The sequence below is a fragment of the Thalassophryne amazonica genome, chromosome 11, assembly GCF_902500255.1.
Source record: "Thalassophryne amazonica chromosome 11, fThaAma1.1, whole genome shotgun sequence".
Classification (NCBI taxonomy): Eukaryota; Metazoa; Chordata; class Actinopteri; order Batrachoidiformes; family Batrachoididae; genus Thalassophryne; species Thalassophryne amazonica.
In genome coordinates, this window is record NC_047113.1 from 49037534 (window position 1) to 49064122 (window position 26589).

Sequence of the window (26589 nt, forward strand, 5' to 3'; positions counted from 1 at the left end):
CTAGTCAAAACTCTAATTGCAGATATCTGTAATAAATTTGAACTCGTAAGAGACAAACTTCTTTTGCCATTGGTTCCTCAGAGATATCTGCAGTTCCAATTTCAGATATCAACAATTTAATTTTGAGGAGTCAATACAAGTTTAAGATATCTTTAATTCCCTTCAAGATGTCTACATTGTCCTTTTTAGATATATTAAATTAGATTTAAGATAGTCAGAAAGACTTTGTAGATACCTTGAACTTGATTTATAACTAGTCACAATGATGCTGTAGATGTCTCAACCTGGTATTGTAGTCATAATGTAATTCGATATCTATTGTTCAAGTTATTTATAGCTTGAAATAAATTGAGATTAGAGATCTCACTAATTAATTACGTTAACTGTAGAAAATTTAACTCAAATTCTGCTTAGTCAACATATACTTACAACTATCTTGAATTAGAAATTTTACTAGATGAGGTCACATCATGTATCTGTTAATACGGCAAAGCTCCCCTAACTTTTCACTCCCTACCAACAAAGTAAACACGCTGAACTTTCCGGGACCAATCCTTTCTGGACATTACGGTAAACCGGCAGCATGGCGCGCGCCCTCTGCTCTGGAAATGCGCAGGAAAGCGGATGTAACAAGGAACTGCGGAAAGACCAAAACAACAGAAAAGTGACCGTTACGGAAATCAGTCGGGGCATCTGAAAGCCATGAAGACGTTTAGTAAACAAAAGAGAACGCGCTCTTTGTAATAGGAAGCAGTAGGCGCCTTTTCTTTTTTCAGCGCAGTGGATGGCGCAGTTAGGATGACGAGATGTGAGCATAAAAGGAGAATATCATCTAATGTTCGCATATTAACAATCAGGTAAAAAACTCCCTCCTTTTTTAAGTTGTTAGCCCCCCTTCCCCCTCCCTTAAGTGAATGGTGGAGATTATTGGAGGCGACGAGACGTGCAGCCTCCAGCCCCTCCTTGTTTTGCTGTGATGCTGGAATGTTTACATTCAAGTGGGCCCATTTAACTCCTGCATCATCCTCAGGGCAACATGTGTGACACTGATAATAATGCATTACAGCTGCAAGCATTGCTTTGTGATAACATAGTGTTTGTTTGCAGGCACAGTCGATGCAGACTTGCTCACTTGATCCTGCACAGGAAAAATTTTTATAATTATATATATATAACCAGTCTTTAGAACACTGTGGCCTCCAGTGACAAAACAGTCTGATAAAAAAACGAAAAGCATAGTGTTTGACCCATAGAGTCTATGGTTTGACCTAAGCACGCTGAGTTCCTGGAAAATCATTAAAAAGCAGTTTTGCTTTGGGGAAATACTGATGATTTTTTTTTTCTTCAGTCATTGTTTTTGAGGGAGCATCTCCAAAAAATCCAGATGTTCAAACATTCCTATTTCAGAGAAACAGAGAAATCCCATTTTTGTTTCATTATGAAACAGAAAAAATACCTGAACTGTCAAGTTATTTTTTTATATATGTAAAAATCAAGTTTAAAAACACTTGATTTCATTGTAGGTGCACTGCCTGACACATGACCGCACAGACAGTTGCCAGTCATATAACTGAAGAATGAGACTTGCAACACTCTCCGTAACCTGCAATCAATTCACCCTATTGAGGTTTCAAATTTTGCAAGATCTCAGAGAGGTGGCTTTCACTGTGAGATGTGTGTGTGTGTATATATATATATATATATATATATATATATATATATATATATATATATATATATATATATATATATATATATATATATATATATATATATATATATATATATATAGTTATTATTATTATGGTTTCACAGACGTTTAATGGCTACGGAATTACTTCCATAATTAAATAACTGTAAAAATGTGATTTTTGTAAACAGTGCAGAAGACCACCTAAAAGAATAAACAAAGTGACTATTGGACAGTATTATCACTTTACCGGAGCGTTGCTAGGCTGGTATCGTAGATTTACGTCGACAATACCTGGCTATACCCGCCCGCTGTGCATAAACAAATGACGTCCGCAGTGGGAAAAAAAAAACTGTCTGCAGAGGAAAAGATAAAAAGGCGAGAAGTGTGTTGGTCCCAATATGGATATTCCAGATGATTTTCTTATGGATAGTATGACAATGAACAGCAGCTAAAGCAGCCAGCTTGATGAGGACGCACTGCCGAATTTGGAGAGCAGCGCGCGCCAGCCAACACAACAAAAGTTAAAGTGAGCCAACTTTTTATGTACGCGTTACGTGTTGTGTATCTCAGTAAAAAGTGATAATAATGCAAATAACATGCATTTGTCGTGCGGTGCATTTTCTGAGTCCCTCCGTCCATGCCGTTGCCTGCAATGACAGATATTCGCCCTTGTCTAACTTGGGCCAATGTCTGTCATTTTGGGCGTCAGGCCTCTGAAAATGCATACCGCCCTCCAAAAGCATGTTATTGTATTAGTATTCTTGTTTCCAGTGCGGAAGGCTCCCAGTTCAAAACCCACCCCTGCCCATTCTCCATGTAGTATGGAGTTGCATCAGGAAGAGCATCCAGCATAAAACTTGTACCAAATCAACATGCAGGCCCAACTCGGATCTGCTGAAGCGACCCCGAGTGAAAACAAGGGAGCAGCCGAAGGGACTTACTTTTACTACTGGACAGTATTCTGTCACTTTGTAAGGCATCCCATGACAAACTGCTGTGATTATAGTGAAATAAAAAGGGGCATCAGGGCGTTGAAGCAGCATAGGAGGCAAGTGACTAATTTCAAGCTCAAATGTGAGACCTTTCCAGGTGTCAACTGATTTTGCAGACCTACTATTAAAATGTGTGAACAATCCATTAACAAAATAGAGAATTTCTTGCAGTGATCAAGCTTCTCCGAAAAAAAATGCTTTTCCAAATATTTATAGACTTATATAAACAATCCACAGTGACTTGTGTTGTGATCACACAGAGGATGTGTTTAACACAGATTTACTGTGGTGTTTACTGGCTGAAAGCTTTGGATGTCTGCTGTCTGTGTTTGGAGCTCGCTCATTGGTCAGACTGAAAAAGGGCGTGGCTACCTCAAAACAATGCATTTCAAGAACATACACGCGCCAAGTACTATTTTCTGTTGCTGGAAAGCTACCGGCATCTTTGGGCAAATATAAACGTATGTGTTACTCAGGTAACTCTGCTGTTAAGTGGACGTTTTGCGGTTTCTTGACAGGACGGATGCCCGGTGCAGTTGGAAACGGCTCTTAGCTGGCTAGCGTTAGCAGGCTAATAGCAGCGCTCTCGAGGACATTATCAAAGAGCTACCGATATCGGGAAAAATAGAAGCCGTCTGAGAGTCAGGTAACTGCGTTTTACATCAAGCATGCATGATTATGGACTGCTTCGTGTTAGTGAATACGTTATTGCTACCAGACACTTACCGGGCTCCCTTCTTACCGAGCAAATGTTAGCTAATAACTGCTAGCTTTGGGATGTGTTGTTGGTAACCGATAGCGCACTACGGTTGCATGTTCAGCGCTCGAGTCTGTCTTTTGGGGTTAACTGTAAACTATTAGTTGTGTGCATCGAATAATATTCGATAAGTGGGGCGGTTGTCGCGATCGTGTATTAACTACTTTATTAACGCAGCCGAAACGTTAATTAGCCTTGCTAAAATTAGCTAGCTCTCTCCTTCAAGGGGGACGCTGGGTTTTATCCTGCTAACAAGGAACTACCGGGTGCTGCAGCGAAGAAAAAAAACCATTTATTTATTTAAATGTTCTTTATTTTTTCCGTGCAAATTGCCGTGCTGGTTTTAAAACCGTGTAACGGCGATGAGCGCCTCACTTGTGTTGTCCCGCTTTACCTCCACAGTCTTTTGTTGTTGCTTTGTCTTTTGAGCACATGGCTCACCATGTTTTTGTTCAGGCACAGTACAGCGACAGTACACAGTGGCAGATGCATTCATTTCTGATTTTATTTTTTAAACATGCGGGTGAAATTTCGAACCTAACTGTAACTGCGGCATCGTTGTAATGTCTTACAAATGCGATTTTATTTTGATCTCAATGTCACTGTAAACAGCTTAACACTTGCCCACTATTTAAAGCTGTAAGCCTTTAAAACTTCACAAAACTGAAAATACTTTGAAACACGTTGCAAAATTGCACATCACTTTAATGAAGAGAATATATTTACCTATTTTCCTTTTAACACTGTTTTCTGGAGGAACTGTGTGTGCATGCATGAGGTTTTAAAATGACCAGAAATGACCTTTGACTTTGCGTGATGACTGGGAATGCCTACTAACATCCGTAAAGGCAACTTGATACTTGCACGAATTTGATCCCTGCATTGGCACCCAATCTTGCGTGCCAGTGAGTAAATGCATTGCAAACTGTGCATGAACTGTGTGCGGCTACATGCCAGTGTGCAAAGAAGATTTTGACATGATCAAAATTTCTGGCACTCATTAATTTCGTGCCAATTGTGTGAACTAGTCATGAACATTACACAACCTATTTAGAAACACTGCGTATTGCTGCGTGTCATTGAACACATGGCATCTGAACAGTTATGATGAGATGGTACATTTATAGTAAACATAACTTTACAGATATATTATCTAACTCATAAGACGGGATGAAAATGCAACTGTTTTACAATCCATTACTATATATATATATATATATATATATATATATATATATATAATAATAAATTACTACCTTTGAGACAGTATTCCAAATGCATTCTCCACCTCATGACACACACGAAACAACCTGTAGCTGTAGATAATTCCTCTGTGATTCTGGGAGCGATGAGAAAATGGTTTCATCAGCTAAGTTCTGAAAGCAAATGCATCTGGCTACGAAATTATTATTACGTCCGCCATGAATGTAATAAGATCGTCTGCATTTACTTATTTATTTGTTTGTCTGCCTTTTAGCAGGATTGTGTCAAAACTACTGCACGGATTTTGATGAACGTTTCACCACAGATACATATTAGGCCATGGAAGACTCCATTAAATTTTGGAGGTGATCTGGATCCTGATTCTGATTCAAAGTTTCACTTAATGTAGGCTTTGAAGGAGTGTGTCAAAACTACTTCACGGATTCTCAACAAATTTGCATCATAGATAAGTACTTGGCACTGGAAGACTCCGCTAAATTTTGGAGGTGAGCTGGCTGTGGATTCTGGATCAAGATTTCACTTTATATAGCCTTTGAAGGATTACGTCAAAACTACTTCACAGATTCTCACTAAATTTGCCTCACAGATAGATATTAGGCCACGGAAGACTCCACTGAATTTTGGAGGTGATCCGGATTCTGGATCAAGATTTCACTTTATATAGGCTTTGAAGGATTACGTAAAAAAAAAAAAAACCTGCTTCACGATTCTCACCAAATTTTCACCACAGATATATATTAGGCAGTGGAAAACTCTACTGAATTTTGGAGGTGATCTGGATCAAGATTTCACTTTATATAAGCTTTGAACTAATTTTCATTAGTTACTTCATCCAAACCATCAACATGTTTATTAGACCCCATTCCTACCAGGCTGCTCAAGGAAGCCCTACCATTATTTAATGCTTCGATCTTAAATATGATCAATCTATCTTTGTTAGTTGGCTATGTACCACAGGCTTTTAAGGTGGCAGTAATTAAACCATTACTTAAAAAGCCATCACTTGACCCAGCTATCTTAGCTAATTATAGGCCAATCTCCAACCTTCCTTTTCTCTCAAAAAATCTTGAAAGGGTAGTTGTAAAACAGCTAACTGATCATCTGCAGAGGAATGGTCTATTTGAAGAGTTTCAGTCAGGTTTTAGAATTCATCATAGTACAGAAACAGCATTAGTGAAGGTTACAAATGATCTTCTTATGGCCTCGGACAGTGGACTCATCTCTGTGCTTGTTCTGTTAGACCTCAGTGCTGCTTTTGATACTGTTGACCATAAAATTTTATTACAGAGATTAGAGCATGCCATAGGTATTAAAGGCACTGCGCTGCGGTGGTTTGAATCATATTTGTCTAATAGATTACAATTTGTTCATGTAAATGGGGAATCTTCTTCACAGACTAAAGTTAATTATGGAGTTCCACAAGGTTCTGTGCTAGGACCAATTTTATTCACTTTATACATGCTTCCCTTAGGCAGTATTATTAGACGGTATTGCTTAAATTTTCATTGTTACGCAGGTGATACCCAGCTTTATCTATCCATGAAGCCAGAGGACACACACCAATTAGCTAAACTGCAGGATTGTCTTACAGACATAAAGACATGGATGACCTCTAATTTCCTGCTTTTAAACTCAGATAAAACTGAAGTTATTGTACTTGGCCCCACAAATCTTAGAAACATGGTGTCTAACCAGATCCTTACTCTGGATGGCATTACCCTGACCTCTAGTAATACTGTGAGAAATCTTGGAGTCATTTTTGATCAGGATATGTCATTCAAAGCGCATATTAAACAAATATGTAGGACTGCTTTTTTGCATTTACGCAATATCTCTAAAATCAGAAAGGTCTTGTCTCAGAGTGATGCTGAAAAACTAATTCATGCATTTATTTCCTCTAGGCTGGACTATTGTAATTCATTATCAGGTTGTCCTAAAAGTTCCCTAAAAAGCCTTCAGTTAATTCAAAATGCTGCAGCTAGAGTACTGACGGGGACTAGAAGGAGAGAGCATATCTCACCCATATTGGCCTCTCTTCATTGGCTTCCTGTTAATTCTAGAATAGAATTTAAAATTCTTCTTCTTACTTATAAGGTTTTGAATAATCAGGTCCCATCTTATCTTAGGGACCTCGTAGTACCATATCACCCCAATAGAGCGCTTCGCTCTCAGACTGCAGGCTTACTTGTAGTTCCTAGGGTTTGTAAGAGTAGAATGGGAGGCACAGCCTTCAGCTTTCAGGCTCCTCTCCTGTGGAACCAGCTCCCAATTCAGATCAGGGAGACAGACACCCTCTCTACTTTTAAGATTAGGCTTAAAACTTTCCTTTTTGCTAAAGCTTATAGTTAGGGCTGGATCAGGTGACCCTGAACCATCCCTTAGTTATGCTGCTATAGACGTAGACTGCTGGGGGGTTCCCATGATGCACTGTTTCTTTCTCTTTTTGCTCTGTATGCACCACTCTGCATTTAATCATTAGTGATCGATCTCTGCTCCCCTCCACAGCATGTCTTTTTCCTGGTTCTCTCCCTCAGCCCCAACCAGTCCCAGCAGAAGACTGCCCCTCCCTGAGCCTGGTTCTGCTGGAGGTTTCTTCCTGTTAAAAGGGAGTTTTTCCTTCCCACTGTAGCCAAGTGCTTGCTCACAGGGGGTCGTTTTGACCGTTGGGGTTTTACATAATTATTGTATGGCCTTGCCTTACAATATAAAGCGCCTTGGGGCAACTGTTTGTTGTGATTTGGCGCTATATAAAAAAATTGATTGATTGATTGATTGAAGCATTATGTCCAAACTACTTCACATATTCTCACCAAATTTGCACCACGGATAGATATTAGAGCCTGAAGACTCCACTAAATTTTGGAGGGGATCCGGATTGGTGGACGTCAGAAATCTCTGATTGCTCTTATTTTATATAGCGTGGCGTGAGGCGGGACAAATCGGGACGCATATTGGCGCGATGAATTGCGCTGCAGTGCGGGTGTCAAGGTGCCTTGAGATGTCTTGTAAATCACATCAGATGTGTTACCTGGTTGCAAACAGTGTTTTTAGATTTAGAAATGTTTATTTCTCTGTAACTTACAAAATATGTGAGAAACAGATTTATACAGAACTAAGCTGTTTTGGCACGATTTCTGCCTTCTTGGTTTATTTTGTTTGGATGAGTAGCCAGATGCTGTTGCCATGCCTCCCTTGTCTGATTGGCCTTCAGTGTGTGCTTCTCAGCATCCCTCACACAAGTCAGGGGAGTCCCAACATGATCGATGACATTGCTATGGTCACTATCGTAGACTGTATGGGTCGCTACTGAACATAGTTCAAGGCCATCTTGTTTGTTTGAATTTCTTTCCCTTCACTACAACTATTCATTTTTTACAGACAAGGCAAATTTTGATCATATTGGCAATGTTATATTATGAATCCCCTATTTAAAGGCTAATAAATAAAATAATTGTGGTTCCAAAGAAAATTCTTTTCATTACTTAAATCTTAATAAACCCGAAGGCCATACAACTTTAATTTAAAGCTGTACAGCTTTTCAAATTTCATAAAACTGACAAATTTTATTTTCTACTGAAATCCAAGCATTAGAATATATGTTTATTTTTTAAACGTGTTGCGAAATTACAGCTCATTTTAATGAACAGAATATATTTACTTGGGGGGGGAATTCCATAACAAATACTTTATTTTCCTTTTAAAGCTGCAGGAGGAAGTGTGTGCATGCATGAGGTTTTATAATTACTGGAAATTTCTTTTGACCTCCCGTGATAGATGTACAAATTAACATCTGTAAGATGTCTTATAAATCACTTCAGAGGTGTTATCTGGTTTCAAAAGCATAGTTTTTAGATTTAAAAGTGTTTATTTCTCCGTAACCTTTACAAAATATATGAGAAGTATGGATTTATACAGAAATAAGCTGTTTTGGAGCATTTTGTGCTATGTTGGATTATTTTGTTCGAGAGAGCAGCCAGCAGATGTCACTGTGTGGCTCTGCTTTACTGATTGGCTGTTGCTGTGTGCTTCCCAGCATCCCTCGTGCAACTCGAAGGGGAAGCAGTCAACCTCCAAACCATTGTTACTGTTATATGCAGTTTCCCTCCGTGAATTGCAAATCATTTAAGCGTATTTTTGACTCTGTGTTGTAAAGACTTTTCTGCCAAATGTATTTGATCCTTGATCGAAATGTAATCTGCAGATGCACTGCAAAAACTATTAAAATAGGGGGTGGGTTTGCAACCACGCAGAGGGCTCTGATCTAAAGCAGGTGTCTTTGATTTACCTCACATAGGGATTGTTATAGTGCAGGCAGCAAGCAGCATTTTGTTAATAATCGCTGACCTTGAGTAATGGACTGCCTCGTTTAGGTGCTGGATCTGAGGGCAGTTTGAAAAAATAAAAGCCCTGGCTTTTAATCAAGGAAATACAGTAGCCACTTTCCTCGAATGATTGTCAGTGGTGAATTTCATTTCATGCCTTTGTTGTGGCTGGGCACTTCCAGACTGATCTGTCCGGTACATACAAGGGATTTTTAATGGAAATACATTGCAATGGGGCAGGACGTTTTGTCCGATATGAGCGAAAATCTGTCATACAAAATCTGGTATGTACGGTGTTTAAATATGGAAAACCCATACAAAGGAATTGGTACAAAAGTGCGAGTGTCCAGTTTATACGATGACTGTTTAGGCAAGTTATATTGTAACTACTGTATAAATAACAACTAATGTCAGGCTGCCTTCACTCAGATTGGCAGTCGCCGTATCACATTGCTCAGCATTTGCATATAACAGACATCTCTTCTGTTTTTTCCCCGCCTACCTGGTGGCATAGTAACCACTTATCTCTTGTCACTTTAAAATTCCCACTCTGATTGAAACTGAATGGCAGCTTTTCACTTTGCCTCTGTCTCTTGTATCCCAGCCCTGCTTGACAGTATTTTAAGCAATGTTGTCTGAGAGCTCCCTGTTGGACAAACTAAGTAATGACACAATTTCCAACAGACAAAAATGTTTTCTGCATTGTTTATTTGGTAAAAGTTTTCATATCGGCAAATATAAGGCAGATACTGATCTATTTGTAAAAGGCTCATTTTGGCTGATATTGTTGGCCAACTGATACATCAGTCAGACTATAAAGAAGACATTGGTTATGGACTGTTTGAACAAATAAAAGGTGAACATGCCACACTTTTTCCATGATGTTTGTAACATTTTATTTCCCTCCTGAATTTTCTTTGTTTGAGCATCCTTTAAAATTCCTGTCTTTTTAAAGGTGGGTTTTAATTATTTAGATTTGTTTATGAATGGTGTATGCTAGCTTTTTGCCACTTCTGTGTTTTGAGACTATACATAGTACTTTCTGGCATTTTTTTTTAAACTTGATGTCTGAATCTCTACTAACATAAGCAGTTTTGACAATATATTAATTGTATCTTTCCAGGTTTAAGACAATCAGAGGCAAAAATAATTGCGCCTCCAGTGCACAGTTTCCTTTCCCAGAGTGTGACTCGTCTGCACGACGTCACCAATGCGACCATGGGAAATAGCAGTAAATAGGCTGCCACCAACAGCCCCCTTAAACCCAAGGAGGTTCCTTGGAGAGCCCTGCAACGTTCCAGTGCATCTCAGGAGAAGGTATAAAGACTACACGTTTTCTTATTTAAATTTAATAGATTTTAGTTAGTCAGTGGGGTCTAATCTAAAACTATTAGAATTAGAGATAGAAGGCTTTCAGGCAGTACCAACTAAATTTTGCCTTGTCAGGTAGATTTGTTGTATCAGCAGTAATTAAAATATGAAACACTTGAGTTACAAATATTTTACAAAACCGAATATGGCTGGAAAGACACCAACTTCCTAACATTAACTAAAACAAATTAGAAACATCCAATTTTCTGCATTTGGACAGATGCCTTTGTCTGTTTTGGACAAATACCTACACCTGATGACTTTGGCACTTTACATGCGTACATCCATTCTTAAGGTGGGTTTCTTCCCAAGTAGCTTGAAGTGGAGTTAAGCTGATTGTCTCTTGTGGTTCGTTTTTAGAGCCAAACAGTCACATAGATGTTAACTTACAAAAGTGGCCCAGCACACTGGAAGCATTGCTTGTGATGTTTTAGAATTATTTCTCAGCGAATTATCACACTCCCTTAATTGGAGTAAGACCCTGAAAACTTGAAACCAGTTAATGTTCCTGAAATGTTAAAAGGGTTTTTTTTTTTTTCACTTGTTTCAGAGTAAATGACTCGGTTGTCACGTAATGAGCTTTACTTTTGGGTGTGTAGTTATGTGCTCTAAAACACTCTAAGTCTTAAAGGGTTAAATATTGCAATTAACACCTCATGCAAAAGCAGCCACACGCCCTGATGATCCCTCTCATGAAAGGACAGTTACAGAATGTGTTGAACAATTTGTGGCAATCGATACATTTTTAATGTCCTCTTCCAGCCCACCAGTGAGACGCCAGTGGGGGAGACGAGACAGGCCTGTACTGCACACTTCCCTACTCCAGGATGAGAACTTCCATCATCTGCTTTTCTCACAGCATCAACAACAGGTTCCTTTAGATGAGTCCAGACAATACAGCCACACCAGCACACCGCCACGCATGCTTCACCCAGCTGCTCAGCTGCCTCAGCAGAGCCCAATCATGGTGGATCTACATGACCAGGTAATAAGAACTAGAACAACTCCATGGGTTTAATTCATGATAATTAAATACACAATGGCTTGCTTTCACATCTGAATTTAGTGTAATGTTGTTTTTGAAGATAGAATTCTGTGTTAGGTAATACCTTTTTTTGGAGTCACCCATGTCCCCACCTCTTTTCTCAAAAGATGCACCATGGATCCATTCCAATATCATACACAGTTACGACGGTGACGACCCATGGGTTTCCCATCCACACCGGGCAGCCCCTTCCGGGTTGCAACACTCAGCAGCTCCCAGGATGCTCGGTAATGTTCAGCGGACAGCTCTCTCTGCTCTGCTGCCTTCCTCCTCCTGTGAGTTTGAAAAGGAAGAGCCCAAATGTCAGTGGCATCCATGTTGTGCACGCAGTCTGTCACTGTTCATGACTGTCAAATTAGCTGGTGCAGTTTACGTACAGGATTTGTGTGGACTTGCTGTTAGCTCAGTGCAACGCAAATTTGTTTCATGTTGTTTATGGAAACTCTGCAGGCCAGGGTGTTTGAATTTACTTCAGCATTTCCCACAATAGAGCTTGCAGGGCTGTGAAAACTCCGCGGAGCCGTGGGATTCCGCGGATTTCACCATGGGGGGGTGTTAGTGATGTACTCTTTAATCGTGAACATCGCGAGTTTTTAAAATGCTTATCGCAGAGCGTTCTCTTTTTTTACGACATCTTGTAAGTTTTATAAGTCCGCTGACACTGATCTGTGTGTTACAGATACAAATCAGTTTCCTCGGATCCGCGGAGTTGAAAAATGCCACTCAAAGCATAGCTGTTACGACAGTTGTCGTAAAGCAGGACTGGTTGGTTGCTGCGGCGACGCTGTGTGGCTCCTGTGCGACGCTTAAGCTAAACTTAGCATGGTGACATCCCAAACTTTTAGAGCTTTCAAGTTTTTAAAAGAAGATTTGTGCAGCATGTCTGTGTCACAGAGCGATGTCGCACAGAGAGAATATGGCGAGAAAGACGGTTAGAAAAAGTCTTAGAAGGACAAGAATCCATGGAATCGTCGCTGGCTTCATCAACACACCTGAAAGATAAAAGAAATGGGAAAAGTGAACTGTGCCCTCTCAGAAAACACGGTAAGAATTTTTATCTCCCTGGAAAATAAACATTCTGCTGTTCAAACAGGATTTTAGACAAGATTATGTGACTTTTTTCGGTAATCTAGACTTTCTTTCATTGTAGAAAAGACATTGTGGCTTTGAATGGATTTAGGCTGCATGAATTTACACAACAATATAAGTGACTTTTTACTATAATGTATGTTATTAATATTTTACCATGATTTTCCAAATATTCTCCAAGCTTTGGCTGTGGTTTTTGAAATGCTGTAACAGTCTTTTCAGTCTTAATAAATTTAATGTAGTTTAATTGTTCATACAGTTAATACATAATTTGGTTTACAATGAAAAGGAAAATCATTCCAGGTCCTACTTCCAGGTCATATTCTGTTATTTCAGCATCATCATTGACACGTCAAATAAAAGGTTGAATATAGGATCATTTAAATATCCACCAATTTTGAGATTTGTTCTTCCAGGAGATGCTAAAAAAGTATCATTAGATAAAAATTTAATTCTGGGGCCCCACAGGGCCCTAGACCCCGGCTCCTGGGGAGCTGTACCCCCCCCCCCCCCCCCGCAAATTTTTCTCGGATTTCACAATTTTCATTTCACAGCCCTGAGCACGGGATTGTGATGTCGGCAGCAACGCAATGCATTGTGGCCCTTTAGTGTACTCAGACTATACATTAGCATATAATACCCGAAATAACCCTCACTGTTGGGTTACAAAGTTAAGATTTCAAAATTGAGAACTGTTGTGTTTTGAAATGCTACAACCATTCATGTGATCGCAGTGGAAAACCATGAGGGTATGGACTTAAAAACTTCAACTTTCCTGCTTGGAAACGGCACCAAGCAGCTCAAACTGCCGAGCTAACAAAGAGGAGTAGAAGCATAAGGTCCACTGACACAAGCATGCCTTTGATTCACACAATAGCATGACTTGTGTCGTGCTGGACAGTAAAGTCGTCTTTAACTGGTGCAGACAGGCGCCAGAGGGGCGCCGGTGCATGCTTTGCGCAAAGAATTTTGAAATGTTCAAAAAATCTTTCACGCACAAATGTCGTGCTACAGTGGGGAAAATAAGTATTTGACTCCCTGTTGGTTTTGCAGGTTTTCCCACCTACAAAGAATAGAGAGGTCTGTAATTTTTATCGTAGGTACACTTCAACTGTGAGAGACAGTCTAAAAAAAAAATCCAGTAAATCACATTGTATGATTTTTAAATAATTAATTTGCATTTTATTGCATAAAATAAGTATTTGATCCCCTAGAAAAACAGAGCTTAACAATTGGTACAGAAACATTTGTCTGCCATTACAGAGGTCAGACGTTTCCTGTAGTTCTTGACCAAGTTTTCACACACTGCAGCAGGGATTTTGATCCACTCCTCCATACAGATCTTCTCCAAATCTTTGAGGTTTGGAATTTCAGCTCCCTCCAAAGATTTTCTATTGAGTTCAGGTCTGGAGACTGGCCAGGCCACTCCAGGACCTTGAAATGCTTCTTACGGAGCCCCTCCTTAGTTGCCCTGGGTTTGTGTTTGGGTTCATTGTCATGCTGGAAGACCCAGCCATGACCCATCTTCAATGCTCTTACTGAGGGAAGGAGGTTGTTTGCCAAAGTCTGGCAATAACTGACCCCATCCATCCTCCCTTCAATACGGTGCAGTCGTCCTGTCCCCTTTGCAGAAGAGCGCCCCAGAGTATGATGTTTCCACCCCCATGCTTCACAGTTGGGATGGTTTTCTTGGGATTGTTCTCATCCTCTAAACATGGTAAGTGAAGTTGATTTCAAAAAGCTCTATTTTGGTCTCATCTGGCCACATGACCTTCTCTCATGCCTCCTCTGGATCATCCAGATGGTCACTGGTGAACTTCAAACGGGCCTGGACATGTGCTGGCCTGAGCAGGGGGACCTTGCTGCCCTGCAGGATTTTAAACCGTGACAGCATCATGTGTTACTAATGTAATGTTTGTGACTGTGGTCCCAGCTCTCTTCAGGTCATTGACCAGGTCCTCCTGTGTAGTTCTGAGCTTTCTCAGAATCATCCTTACCCCACAAAGTGAGATCTTGCATGGAATCCCAGACCGAGGGAGATTGACAGTCACCTTGTGTTTCTTCCACTTTCTAATAAATAATCATAACAGTTGTTGTCTTCTACCAAGCTGCTTGCCTGTTGTCCTGTAGTCCACCCTAGCTTTGTGCAGGTCTACAGTTTTGTCCCTGGTGTCCTTTGACAGCTCTTTGGTCTTGGCTGTGGTGGACAGGTTGGAGTGTGATTGATTGAGTGTGTGAACAGGTGTCTTTTATACAGGTAACAAGTTCAAACAGGTGCAGTTAATACAGGTAAAGAGTGCAGAATAAGAGGGCTTCTTAAAGAAAAATTAACAGGTCTGTGAGAGCCAGAATTCTTGCTGGTTGGTAGGTGTTCAAATACTTATTTTATGCAATAAAATGCAGATTAATTATTTAAAAATCATACAATGTGATTTTTCTGGATTTTTAAATTTTTTTTTGATTTTTTAGATTCTGTCTCTCAGTTGAATTGTAGCTATGATAAAAATTACAGACCCCTCCATTCTTTGTAGGTGGGAAAACCTGCAAAACTGACAGGGGTCAAATACTTATGTTCCCCACTGTATGTGGCGCAATTTGATCTCCAACAGTACGTGCAGCTCGTCAAGTGGAGTAAAGAAGAAGTGAACAGTGCGAATGGTGACGTCAGCGGATCACATCAGAGCGCAGCTCGTTTGAAGGATTATAACAAGAAGTTAAATCTGTTATAAACATACTTTAACAGCTGCACACAAGAAGGAAAGAACACAATTGTTTTACCAAGCCACGACAATGTAAACATGACAAATAATTACCTTTTTAGATGGCTCAAAATGCATTCTGCGGGTAGTTAGGCGTGCACGAACGGCTCCAGCTGCAGCCTCCTCTGATTCAAGATGCGATTAGAGCCATTTTCAACGGCCAATTTGCAGAAAGAAATGATTAATCTGCCACAAAATAATTCATTTATATACACAGCGTCCAGCGCAGAGCACGTGACAGCCAGTAGAACAAAGAACGGTGTCCAGCTGTGAACACGGGGTGGGATCGTCACAACGACATTCATGCTATTGCGTGAGTTACAGGCATGTTTGTGTCAGTGCACCTATAGAAACAACAAATAAGTATTTAAATAAGTCACTTTGTTGTTTGAGGTGGTGATAACGACGACCTGTGTGTGACCGTGAGAGGCACAGAACGATTGCTGACCGACATTTGTGTGCACGATGGTCTTCTGGTTGGTGCATTTAAAAATGTGCAGATCTTGCACCCAGCCGCTGGTCAATTCAGTGTGGGCATCAATTGATTTATAATTCCAAAACTGCTCGGGTGTGTCGTTGCTGACACCACAAATAACGTAGAAGAAATGTTAGCATCTCTGTTTTTGCCAAATAATGCTCCTTTACCTTCTGAACTGTAACTTGCTGGGGACTTTTTGCCAAGATTGCATTTTTTTCTGTTTGCAGTTTGTTTGTTCTTTATTGTCACCTGTCGCTGCAGCTGTTTTAGATTTTATAGATATATTTTTTTATTACTATTCAATATTTACCACATGGAAATATGGTACAGTGGTCCCTCGCTATAACGCGGTTCACCTTTCGCAGCCTCGCAGTTTCGCAGATTTTTTTTTTTTTTTTTTTGTGCAATTTTGCATGCTGCTTTTTTTAAATTTTATTTTAGTTTATTTTATTTTTTGACAGCGCATTGTGTTCTGCGTCCTTATCAGGCGGGCCGGTTGCGGCACCGGTTGGCATCATTGCGATTGCTCTCTCTGCCTCCGATGCGCTTACTGAGTCTGTGGGCTCGGCAGTGGGCCACTCACACCGCCCCCGTCTGCTGTGCGGTGCTGCGGACAAGTCTGGCAACAGGTCCAGAGACTACACTCGATGTTTTGATGCGGAGCACTCTGCCAGCCCGCAAGGATAGACTTCTTGCGGAAAAATCTGCAGCACCCGCTGCATGGTCTCGGTAACCGCAGCCGGTCCCGCATCCGTACCCCCGGAGGCAGTGAGTGAAGGGAGAGCACGCGCATTGTGTTCTGCGTATGTCTGTTTATAATCTTCTCGCCCAGAAGAAAAAAGAGTGTTTACACAGGAGAGAAAAGTAAGAAAATGTTAATGCCTGTTGAAAAAAGTGTATAAAGTGTGCAGTGAGGGGTTTTACAGCCTTAAAACATCTATAGTTGTAAAAAAATAACGCTGACTACTTTGTGGATTTCGCCTATTGCGGGTTATTTTTAGAACGTAACTCCCATGATAAACGGGGGACCACTGTACATACAAACATGGAACTAAGAAAGTATGTGAAAAACACAACCAAGCCTCTGCTATTTGTTTTAGTGAGCATGAACATGGCAAAAGCAACATAACATTGTTGCCCCTTTTCTATTATGTTGTTGATTAATTTAGTGTTGTAGTCGCATTTTCAGTGCTGTGGTTTTATGTACCATGCTGTCTGAACTATATGTCACGCTGGAGTATTAGTCGCATGTGTCCAAAAATGTGCCATGAAGAGGGAAAAACTAAAAATAAAAAAATAATATGTCACACCGGTCTGTAAATCATTTGTTTTTTAAATGTGGTGCTGCTGTTTCAGGCAACAAAAACCAACATAAATTTAATTTGCCCTTTTATTCATAACGCAAACATTGCAGAAGCAAATGGGCTGGTGTTTTCACTTTGGGTTGCCACAGCAGAGCCAATGTGGATTTGCTTGTCGAATTGGCACAGGTTTTACACTGGATGTCCTTCTTGATGCAACTCCATATTGTATGGAGAAACCGGCAGGGATGGGGTTTGAACCGGGAACCTTCTGCACTAAATCTAAGCGCACTAGCCACTTGGCCACCACCCCTGCTTTATGCTGAAATATGAGTGCACTGGTGAATTCCAGTCAGTATGCAGCAGATTTGCATTAACGAGAAATGTCAGTCTGAAACATTTCTGCAAAGGAAGGTGTGTGTGTGTGTGTGTGTGTGTGTGTGTGTGTGTGTGTGTGTGTGTGTGTGTGTGTGTGTGTGTGTGTGTGTGTGTGTGTGTGTGTGTGTGTGTGTGTGTGTGTGTGTGTGTGTGTGTGTGCGTGCTTCATGCCTCCTCCAAGAAGCCTCCTGCTTCATCTTAGACTTTTGAGCTCAAATAATACAACATCCTTTGTTATACTCGTTGGAATTGATTTGTCAGTGAAATAAAGAACAAAGAAATGAGAGCTGTGGAAAGGAACTCTTCCATTATTTCAAAGCAAATGGGCTAAATAATGTTATTGTATGATTCACAAAGAACTCACGAGCGAACTGGTTCTTGTTGCTACTGAGCAGATGAAAACATGAAGCTAAATGTGTGTACATTTACTTTATGTGATTTAAACATTTAAAAATATTGTACTTTTTCCCTTTTACATTATAGTTTTACATTAATTGGCCTGCTTTACCTTACCATAGTCTAACTGTCCTCTTTGTTGCTGTTCTGGCTTTTCTACAAAGTGCAAACCAGTGGTGTGCAGAGTAGTATAACTGTTATTCTCTCTCTGTATCCAAGAGTGTGGTAGTTACATTTGACAGTATGATTTATTAATTTCACTAATTCTCTAAAAGACTGAATTTTCTGATTCAGATCTTGTTTTATGGCAGTTTATCTCCAGCTTAATGGTACATTATTGCCTCCCTGTGTTCTGGAGTGTAAGTTGCAGTACCTCTTTAAGATCAGTATAAAGGAAAAGCTTGTGCATTTAGATGGTGCCATCTTGTGGCCATAGATGATAATGCTGTATTTTTCATCTATAAGTTTCTTCAAAGTAAATGTTTCAGTACCAGTTAAACAAGTTAAAAACAAAGAAGAAACTGACTTGTCGTCCGGGTAATACAATAATCCATTGCTTTTGTTTACTACATGCATTTTATTCTGTCTGCCTAACTTTAAATACAAGGATCATTTGATGGATGTAAATTCAAAAAAAAAATATGTTACCAAATTCTAAAAAGTCTTTGTCTTTGCAGCTCATACAGGCATGTGCCATGCAGCACATGCCAGTGTCTTATCAGGCCTTCCCACCCATGATTTCCAGCGACCATTTTGTATTGCACCCAGCCCCATCTGTGCCCTCCCACCAGCCGCCACACCTTACTCCTTTGAGCCAGTTTGTTCCTTTACAGCCTCAGCACCCACGAATGGTGAGCTGTGCACAGCACACACCGGATTATGAATGCAGTCACACTTGGAGTGGATGGAGATTGCGCACACTGGCTTGTCAAATACAATATACGTGTGTGTAAGTAGTATAATGGCGGCTTCTTGTCTGGGGTGCCCCTCTGTCCTTTCAGCCTCTGCAGAGGGTAGAGAACGAAGTTGAACTTAGAGGGGACCAGCACTCATTAGGGACTTTCTCCTACCCTCCATCTCACCATACACCAGCGCTGCCTCCATCTTTGCCCCTGCAGTATCTTCCTCAAGAGCCTCTGCATCAGGAGCTTCCCTTTGGAGTGGTAAGATGGCCGGATATATTTTCATTCTCATATTTTCCCCAAAGCAAGATGAAATAACTTGCCTTTCATTTTCACTTACTATAATTTCAGAAATCAAGTGGGGGCAATGAGATAATCCAAAATAGAAAAGTTTTAAATGTTGAGCTGCTTTTACTTTACTCACAGGTAATGATACAATTAATTAAACTGGGTTCACTTTGGCTAAACAATGGGTTGTCTAATTTTAGCTTGCTGACTGGTGTTTTACATCAATGGCAGACTGGTTGAAAGTGTTTTTAGGCCAAATCAAGCACGTATTAATGGAGACATTGGTGTACTGCTTAGATTGGTCAAAATGAAAGGAAACTCATTTAATTTTGCATGTATTGGGCTTGGCAGTTTTTTTTGTTTTTGTTTTTTGTCAAATACAGGGGGCCAGGGCTGTGAAAACTGCAGAATTCTGTGGATTTTGTCATGGGGAGGAGGGGGAGGAGTGTTAGTGTTGTACTCTGTAATCCTGATTGTCACAGAGTTTGTAAAATGCCTATCGCAAAGCGTTCTTTTTTTTATGCCATTGTGCAAGTTTTATAAATTCGTGGACACTGATCTGTACAACAGATAATTGATATTTTACCATGATTTTCAAAATATTCTACAAGCTTTAGCTATGGTTTTTGCAATGCTTTAACAATCTATTCAGTCTTCATGAATATCATTTAGTTAAATTGTTCTGAGTTAATGCATAATTTGGTTTACAGTTTAAAGGAAAATCGTTACAGTATTCTACTTCCATTTCATATTCTGTTATTTCAGCATTATCACTGACAGTTCAAATGAAAGATTGAATCTAGGATAATTTAAATATGCACTTCTTTTGAGATTTTTTTTTTTCTTCCAGGAGATGCTGAAAATGTATCATTAGATACAAATTTAATTTGGTTAGACCCAAGCTCCAGGGGGCTGCGCCCGCCAGACCCCCTGCATACTTTCCTCAGGTTTCACCATTTTCATTTCACAGCCCTGGGGGCTGTGAAATACAAATACTAACGTCCGAGAGGGTCGCCTCCCTGCGTCTTCGGGTGGTGGGGGGAAAACTTTGACTGTTGTTTATGTGTATACACCAAACAGCAGTTTGGAGTATTCGGCCTTCTTGGAGTCCCTGAATGGAGTTCTGTATGGGGTTCCGGTGAGGGACTCCATTGTTCTGCTGGGGGACTTCAGCGCACACATGGGCAATGACAGAGACACCTGGAGAGGTGTGATTGGGAGGAACGGCCTCCCTAATTTAAACCCAAATGATTGTTTGTTATTGGACGTCTGTGCTAGTCATGGACTGTCCATAACGAACACCATGTTCGAACATAAGGATGCTCATAAGTGTACATGGTACCAGAGCACCCTGGGCCGAAGATCAATGATCGGTTTTGTGATCGTATCATCTGATTTGAGGTCGCATGTTCTGGACACTCGGGTGAAGAGAGGGGCAGAGCTGTCAACCGATCACCATCTGGTGGTGAGTTGGATCAGAAGGTGGGGGGAGGACTTTGGACAGACCTGGTAAGCCCAAACGGATAGTGCAGGTGAACTGGGAACGTCTGGAAGAGCCCACTGTCCAACAGATCTTCAACTCACACCTCCTTCAAAGCTTCTCTAGCACCCCTGTGGAGGTTGGGGGCACTGAACCAGAATGGGCAATGTTTAAAGCTTCCATTGCTGAAGCTGCAGTGGGCAGCTGTGGCCTGAAGGCCTTAGGTGCCTCAAGGGGTGGCAAGCCTTGAACACCATGGTTGACACTTGTGGTCAGGGAAGCCGTCCGACTGAAGGAGTACTTCCGGGACATGTTATCTCGGAGGACTCCAGAGGCAGTGGTAAGGTACCGACAGGCCCGAAGGGCACCAGCTTCTGCTGTGGGGGAGCCAAAGCAGCGGGTGTGGGAGGAGTTCAGAGCAACCAATGAGAAGGACTTTCGGTCTGCACCAAAGTGCTTCTGGCGGACTTGACGCACCTCAGGAGGGGAAAACGGTTAACTATCCAAGCTGTCTACAGCAAAGATGGGACTCTGTTGACCTCAACTGAGGATGTAATCCGGCACTGGAAGGAACACTTTGAGGAACTGCTGCATCAGATTGAAGCGCCTTCTATAGTAGGGGCAGAGCTGGAAGCTGATGGAGGATTTTCATCAATTTCCCTGGTGGAAGTCACTGAGGTAGTCAAACAACTCCGCAGTGGCAAGGCCTCCGGGGTTGATGAGATCCGTCCAGAAATGCTGAAGGCTCTGGGTGTGGAGGGACTGTCTTGGCTGAGACATCTCTTCAACATTGCGTCCCTTCTCAGGGCCATCCAGTCTCTGTACTTGCAAAGTGAGAGCTGTGTTCGGGAGCTCGGCAGTAAGTTGGACTCATTTCCAGTGGAAGTTGGCCTCTGCCAGTGCTGCACCTTGTCACCAATCCTGTTTGTGATATTCATGGACAGGATATCAAGGCGTAGTCGGGAGGACGAGGGTTTCCTGTTTGGTGGACTCAGGGTCTCATCACTACTTTTTGCAGATGATGTGGTCCTGTTGGCTTCATTGGCTGGTGACCTTCAACACTCACTGGTTCGGTTCGCAGCCGACTATGAAGCAGCTAGGATGAGGATAAGCGCCTCTAAATCTGAGGCCATGGTTTTCAGCAGGAAACCAATGGATTGCCTACTCTGGGTAAGGAATACAGCCTTGCCCCAAGTGAAGGAGTTCAAGTACCTCGGGGTCTCGTTCATGAGTGAGGGGACAATGGAGCGTGAGATTGGCCGGAGAATTGGTGCTGCAGGGGCGGTATTGCATTCCCTCTACTGTACTGTTGTGACGAAAAGGGAGCTGAGCCAAAAGGCGAAGCTCTCAATCTACTGGTCAATCTTCATTCCTACTCTCACCTATGGTCATAAGGGTTGGGTCATGATCGAAAGAACTAGATCACGGGTACAAGCGGCCGAAATGGGCTTCCTCAGGAGGGTGGCTGGTGTCTCCTTTAGAGATAAGGTGAGAAGTTCGGTCATCCGTGGGAGGCTCGGAGTAGAGTCGCTGCTCCTTCGTGTTGAAATGAGCCAGCTGAAGTCGTTTGGGCATCTGGTAAGGATGCCCCCTGGGCACCTCCCTAGGGAGGTGTTCCAGGTATGTCCATCTGGGAGGAGACCCCGGGGAAGACCCAGGACTAGGTGGAGAGATTATATCTCCACACTGGCCTGGGAACGCCCCGGGATCCCCCAGGCAGAGGTGGTCAATGTGACATGGGAAAGGGAAGTCTGGTGTCCCCTGCTGGAGCTGTTGCCCCCGAACCCGGAAAAGAAAGCAGTTGAAGATGAGTGAATGAGCCCTGGGGGCAATTGAGAAATTTTGAGCCTGACCCACAAAATTTCAGTCTCAGAATGCAAAAGATGTGGTTCTCCATCTTTTGCATTCTGAGAAAGCAACATTTCTCGAGAATGTTTGACGTATTGACTCACTGGGTGCAATGTTGAGAAATGTCGGCGGTGTTGGAATTGTAGTAATATTTGTGAATTTCTCCTCTGTGAGATCAGTAAAGTTTTGTCTTATCTTATTTCTGTTGTGTCCTTTTGCTATCATTTCTCGTGTATATAATTTGTTTTACATGTTAAAAATAAAGAGACTTCATTCTTCTGTTCATTAATATATGTGTGGAATTGATTTATCTTCCCGTAGCCATATCCCCACATGATGCCCCGGCGAATGAGTGGACAGAGATACCGGTTACAGCAGCCTCTCCCCCCTCCCCCACCTCCTCCGTCATACTACCCCGGTTTCCTCCCGTATTTCCTGTGAGTACCTGCAGCACAGACACTTTTTGCAGTTTCCTGTCACATTACTGCAATTGACAAATTTCACAGTTTCTGGCCTTGCAGTTGGAGCACTGGTTTGCATCCCTGTTTATTTTTGTATTTTTTTATGTTTTCTGTCTCCACCTCACTGCTCAGGTCAATGCTTCCTGTGCCTCCAACAGCAGTGGGTCCAGCCATCAGTCTAGACTTGGACGTAGATGATGTGGAGATGGAGAACTATGAGGTAGCGTCATAAATAAACCCGCTCTGGACCACAGATTTGAAAGCAGTCACCTGTTAATGGCCTCACACCTCCTCCATGAAATATAGTTGTTTTCATCTCTAATAGCTATAATAATAACAATAATAATAAAAACCTCTTGTCTGTGTTGTGCCTCACAGGATGTTGCTGGCTGTAAACCCTCATCAGTATGTTCTGTCTGTGCAGGCATTACTAAATCTGGCGGAGAGGCTTGGCGAAGCAAAACCTCGCGGACTTACTAAGGCAGACATAGAGCAACTTCCATCCTACAGATTCAACTCAGAAAATCATTTGTCCGAACAAACGCTGTGAGTCTCCGTCCTCTCACACGTGTTTTTGTTCCGTCCACATTGAACTCATCAGATGTCTCTTATGTCCTGGACTTTTCTCTTTCCTGCAGGTGTGTCGTGTGCTTTAGTGACTTTGAGTGCCGGCAGCTACTTCGGGTGTTACCTTGTAACCACGAATTCCATGCCAAGTGTGTGGATAAATGGTTAAAGGTGAGTTGGCGCCAGTTCCTGTCGCACACCCAGAGGCATGAGTTGCTTAGTAGACGGCACACTAACTGTCTTTTCTCTTTGACGCCTAGACCAATCGCACTTGTCCTATCTGCCGAGCTGACGCTTCAGATGTGCACAGGGAGGTGGAGTGAGAAGCGTCTCGGGGTGCTGAACTGGAAAGGCGCACACACACACACACACCAGAGTCCGTCCCGATGCTGGGGACACGTCAGTAAATATTGCTTACCAACCCACTACTCCTGCCCATTAACCAATAAGCAATCCAGGATTGTTTGTGGAGCCTGTTGTACCTCTGCTGTGCTTCGTTGTGTGCGTCTCATGAAACCCACTGCCTACTGCAGCGTGTAGCCAGAGTCCTGGGGTCGCCAGCCAGTTCTTTCTCTGCCCCCTCGTTGCAGATTCCAAAGATATTCCCAACAGTACATTGTTCGCTGCTTTTGTTTACAGGGTTTCATCTTTATTTTGAGAGGGTTTTTTTTTTTCGTTGTGTATGACTAGTTTGGGGAGGGGGGGCTTGGAAGATGAAAGGCTGGACAGCATTTTTTATTTTATTTATTTTTTTGCGTTTTGCAGACGTATAATAGGAATACTGCAGAGTGGCTCTATGTTTGGAGGCAGCGTGTCGCCACCACAGATCCCATGTTTGTGTAGGTGCTGGGAAACGTGGCTAATAAGTATGTTCTGCAATAATGTATCAATCATTTCACAAGTTTTTCCCTGTGTTTGTTTGGATTTGCCAATGCTGTTGTGAAAGTGTGACTTGCTGTGGTTAAAGACAGATTCTGTTTAAGCCTGGTGTTACGGGGTACGTGGCTGTGGGGGGGTGAACTTGCGTCCCACATAACACCCCCTCCCCCCGCGTCAGCGGACTCCGTCTGTCCGAGTTTGGCCCAGCATTGACTGCACAAGTGCTACAACCATCCTCCACGTCAGCTGTGTTCATCTGGCAAGTGTGCGTGTGCATATTGTGTACGTCCTGTCCTAAGAACCAATGCATTGTGTAACCACTGGACACAGGGCAGCATGCTAGGATTTGCATGAACTGTTGATTCAGACTAGCAATATTTTAATCAAGCGTTACCACCAAAATTATCCAATTTAAGAAAAAGAGGATACGTGCTAAAAAGAACTGCTTGCTTATTTAGAAAGCACCGGCGAGGGAAGACTAGCATGAGGTTCCACCGCGGCGGCAGCAACGAAAGGATGGAAGTCCCGATCCTCCGGCTGTGCTCACTCCGTGCAGCTCCGGGAGGCTCACTCGGGAAAGCAATATGTGCAGTGGATGGCAAGTTTTAAATGAACTTTTTTCTTCCCCTTTTAGGGAGGCTGGGCTTTTTATTTCTTTGTTTGTGAGCCAAATCATTATACAGATATAGCCTACTGTTCAAGATTTCAAATCTGCCTTCTTATGACCTTGACAAGCACAAATCTTATTACTAATCCTGAGAATACTTTTGTCGTGTCCGCTTGTTTTACAAGTGTGCCGTTTTTACAAGGTTTATTTATTGGTTTTCACTTGTAGAGGAAGTTTTGTTGAAGGAAACAGTCGGAGCACTAACAGTGTTTGTGTACGGTGTGCGTTCTGGTAACTTGGTCAGGTCATTGTCTTAGGCCATAGTAATGGTGTCGTAAAAAGAGCAATTGTTATGTATAGCTTCAGTGTGTATGCAATTTTTTTTTTTGAGATAAAAGTATGAAGACAGAAGAATGTTGAAAACCCTTGTAGAAGTCACTGGTGATGCTCCAAGTTATGCCAACTTCTTGCTTCCTACCGAAAGGAGTTTAAACGACAGGTGGAGCTTTCAGTCGTATAGAAACACTGACTTCGAGGTCCCCATCCCCGCCAAAAAAATAAAAAATAAATACTTGCGTGTAAAGTCTTGGGGAAACGTAACACATGAGCTTTTGCTTTGACTTTTGTGTGTAACTGCCCATTAAGCACTAACTGGCAGTTGTGACTTTTTTGTTTTTATGTGGAAAGAGTTCTTGCCTTTGTTTGTCTTTTCTTTAGTTTTAAGTGAATGTGAGTATCTTTGGCGTGTGTGCCACCTTCAAGAGAAAAAATAAGCCATTTAATGAGTTAAACCCACAGCTTTGAGAATTAACCTACGTGTACATATCTATTCGCTGGCATATATTGTAAGTTTAAAAAAAAAGTATCACTCAGGGCCTCTCGCTATATAAAAATAAATAACAGTCCATTTCAAATGGAAAAGGATGCCATGAAAAGGGTATATCTGAATTTAGTTTTCCTCAGACCATAATTTAATGTAATCAATTATAATATTGTTTTGTCTGATACAGTAGATATTACATCATTTAAAGACAGGCATGCAAGATAAAAAAAAACAGTAAATATTAATGTTCACTAAAAAGAGGCAATGTACACTGCACCTCATTACAAGTGTATTACTCAGATCTGTTTGAATTTTGTTCTTATACTCTGATCATATGTTCAAACACAGCAGTTGTGATCCCAGCTATGAATGTGCCACGGTGCACACTAACTCACTCTCTCTCTGTCTCTCTCTCCTCTCTCTCTCTCTGTCTCTGTCTCAATTCACTCCCAAATCTATTTGAGGTGTTTGCATGATTTAAAAAAAAAAAAAAAAGTTAACCACGTGTGTTTATGGTGGCGGATATCTGAAAAATCTATTGGGGACCGATGTAACAGTGCACAATATGCATGCTTGTCAACCAGATCCAAACAGTTTTTATTTTTTTTTTTTTTTTTTTAATTATTATTATTATTATTATTAAGCTCTAGTTGGCTTTGGGTTCTGGGGGTTTGGATCTTAACTGCTCAGCTGATAACTGCCATGCATTGTACTGCACACATTTGTAATAGAACTGAATGACTACAAGATTTTATTGCGCTAACTTCATTTTATAAGGGTGGGAGAAAAGAGTCTTGAGTCCAGAAATTCTTACATTGTTACTGTTATTGCCCTAACGACTGAAAATGACATGCTCTGAAACTACTGTAGTTTATCAAAAAGCCATAGTGAAAAGGTGCTAGATGTTCTGCTTTTAGGTATGAAAAGTC

General features: G+C 41.5%; 1 protein-coding gene across 7 annotated transcripts; it reads left to right on the forward strand.

Moving 5' to 3' along the window:
* Nucleotides 1–605: 605 nt before the first annotated feature.
* Nucleotides 606–25772, forward strand: rnf44 (ring finger protein 44). Of its 7 annotated transcripts, none has more exons than XM_034181546.1 (11): nt 606–857; nt 10112–10305; nt 11122–11344; nt 11512–11679; nt 18483–18656; nt 18807–18968; nt 22645–22760; nt 22917–23004; nt 23209–23330; nt 23423–23522; nt 23612–25772. In XM_034181546.1, the coding sequence occupies exons 2-11, from the start codon at nt 10199–10201 to the stop codon at nt 23672–23674; spliced, it is 1323 nt and encodes a 440-aa protein (XP_034037437.1). In that variant the 5' UTR covers nt 606–857; nt 10112–10198; the 3' UTR covers nt 23675–25772. The 7 variants fall into 7 exon arrangements, with proteins under 7 accessions (XP_034037437.1, XP_034037438.1, XP_034037435.1 ...); XM_034181547.1 differs by having other exon boundaries at nt 606–837; XM_034181544.1 differs by lacking the exon at nt 606–857 and adding an exon at nt 3021–3146.
* The last annotated feature ends 817 nt before the right edge of the window (nt 25773–26589 follow it).

Coding starts and splice junctions, on each gene's coding strand:
- rnf44 (XM_034181546.1), top strand. CDS start 10,199: ATGCGACCATGGGAAATAGCAGTAAATAGGCTGCCACCAACAGCCCCC. Junction 10,306..11,121: donor CCAGTGCATCTCAGGAGAAG/GTATAAAGACTA, acceptor GTCCTCTTCCAG/CCCACCAGTGAGACGCCAGT. Junction 18,969..22,644: donor AGGAGCTTCCCTTTGGAGTG/GTAAGATGGCCG, acceptor ATCTTCCCGTAG/CCATATCCCCACATGATGCC.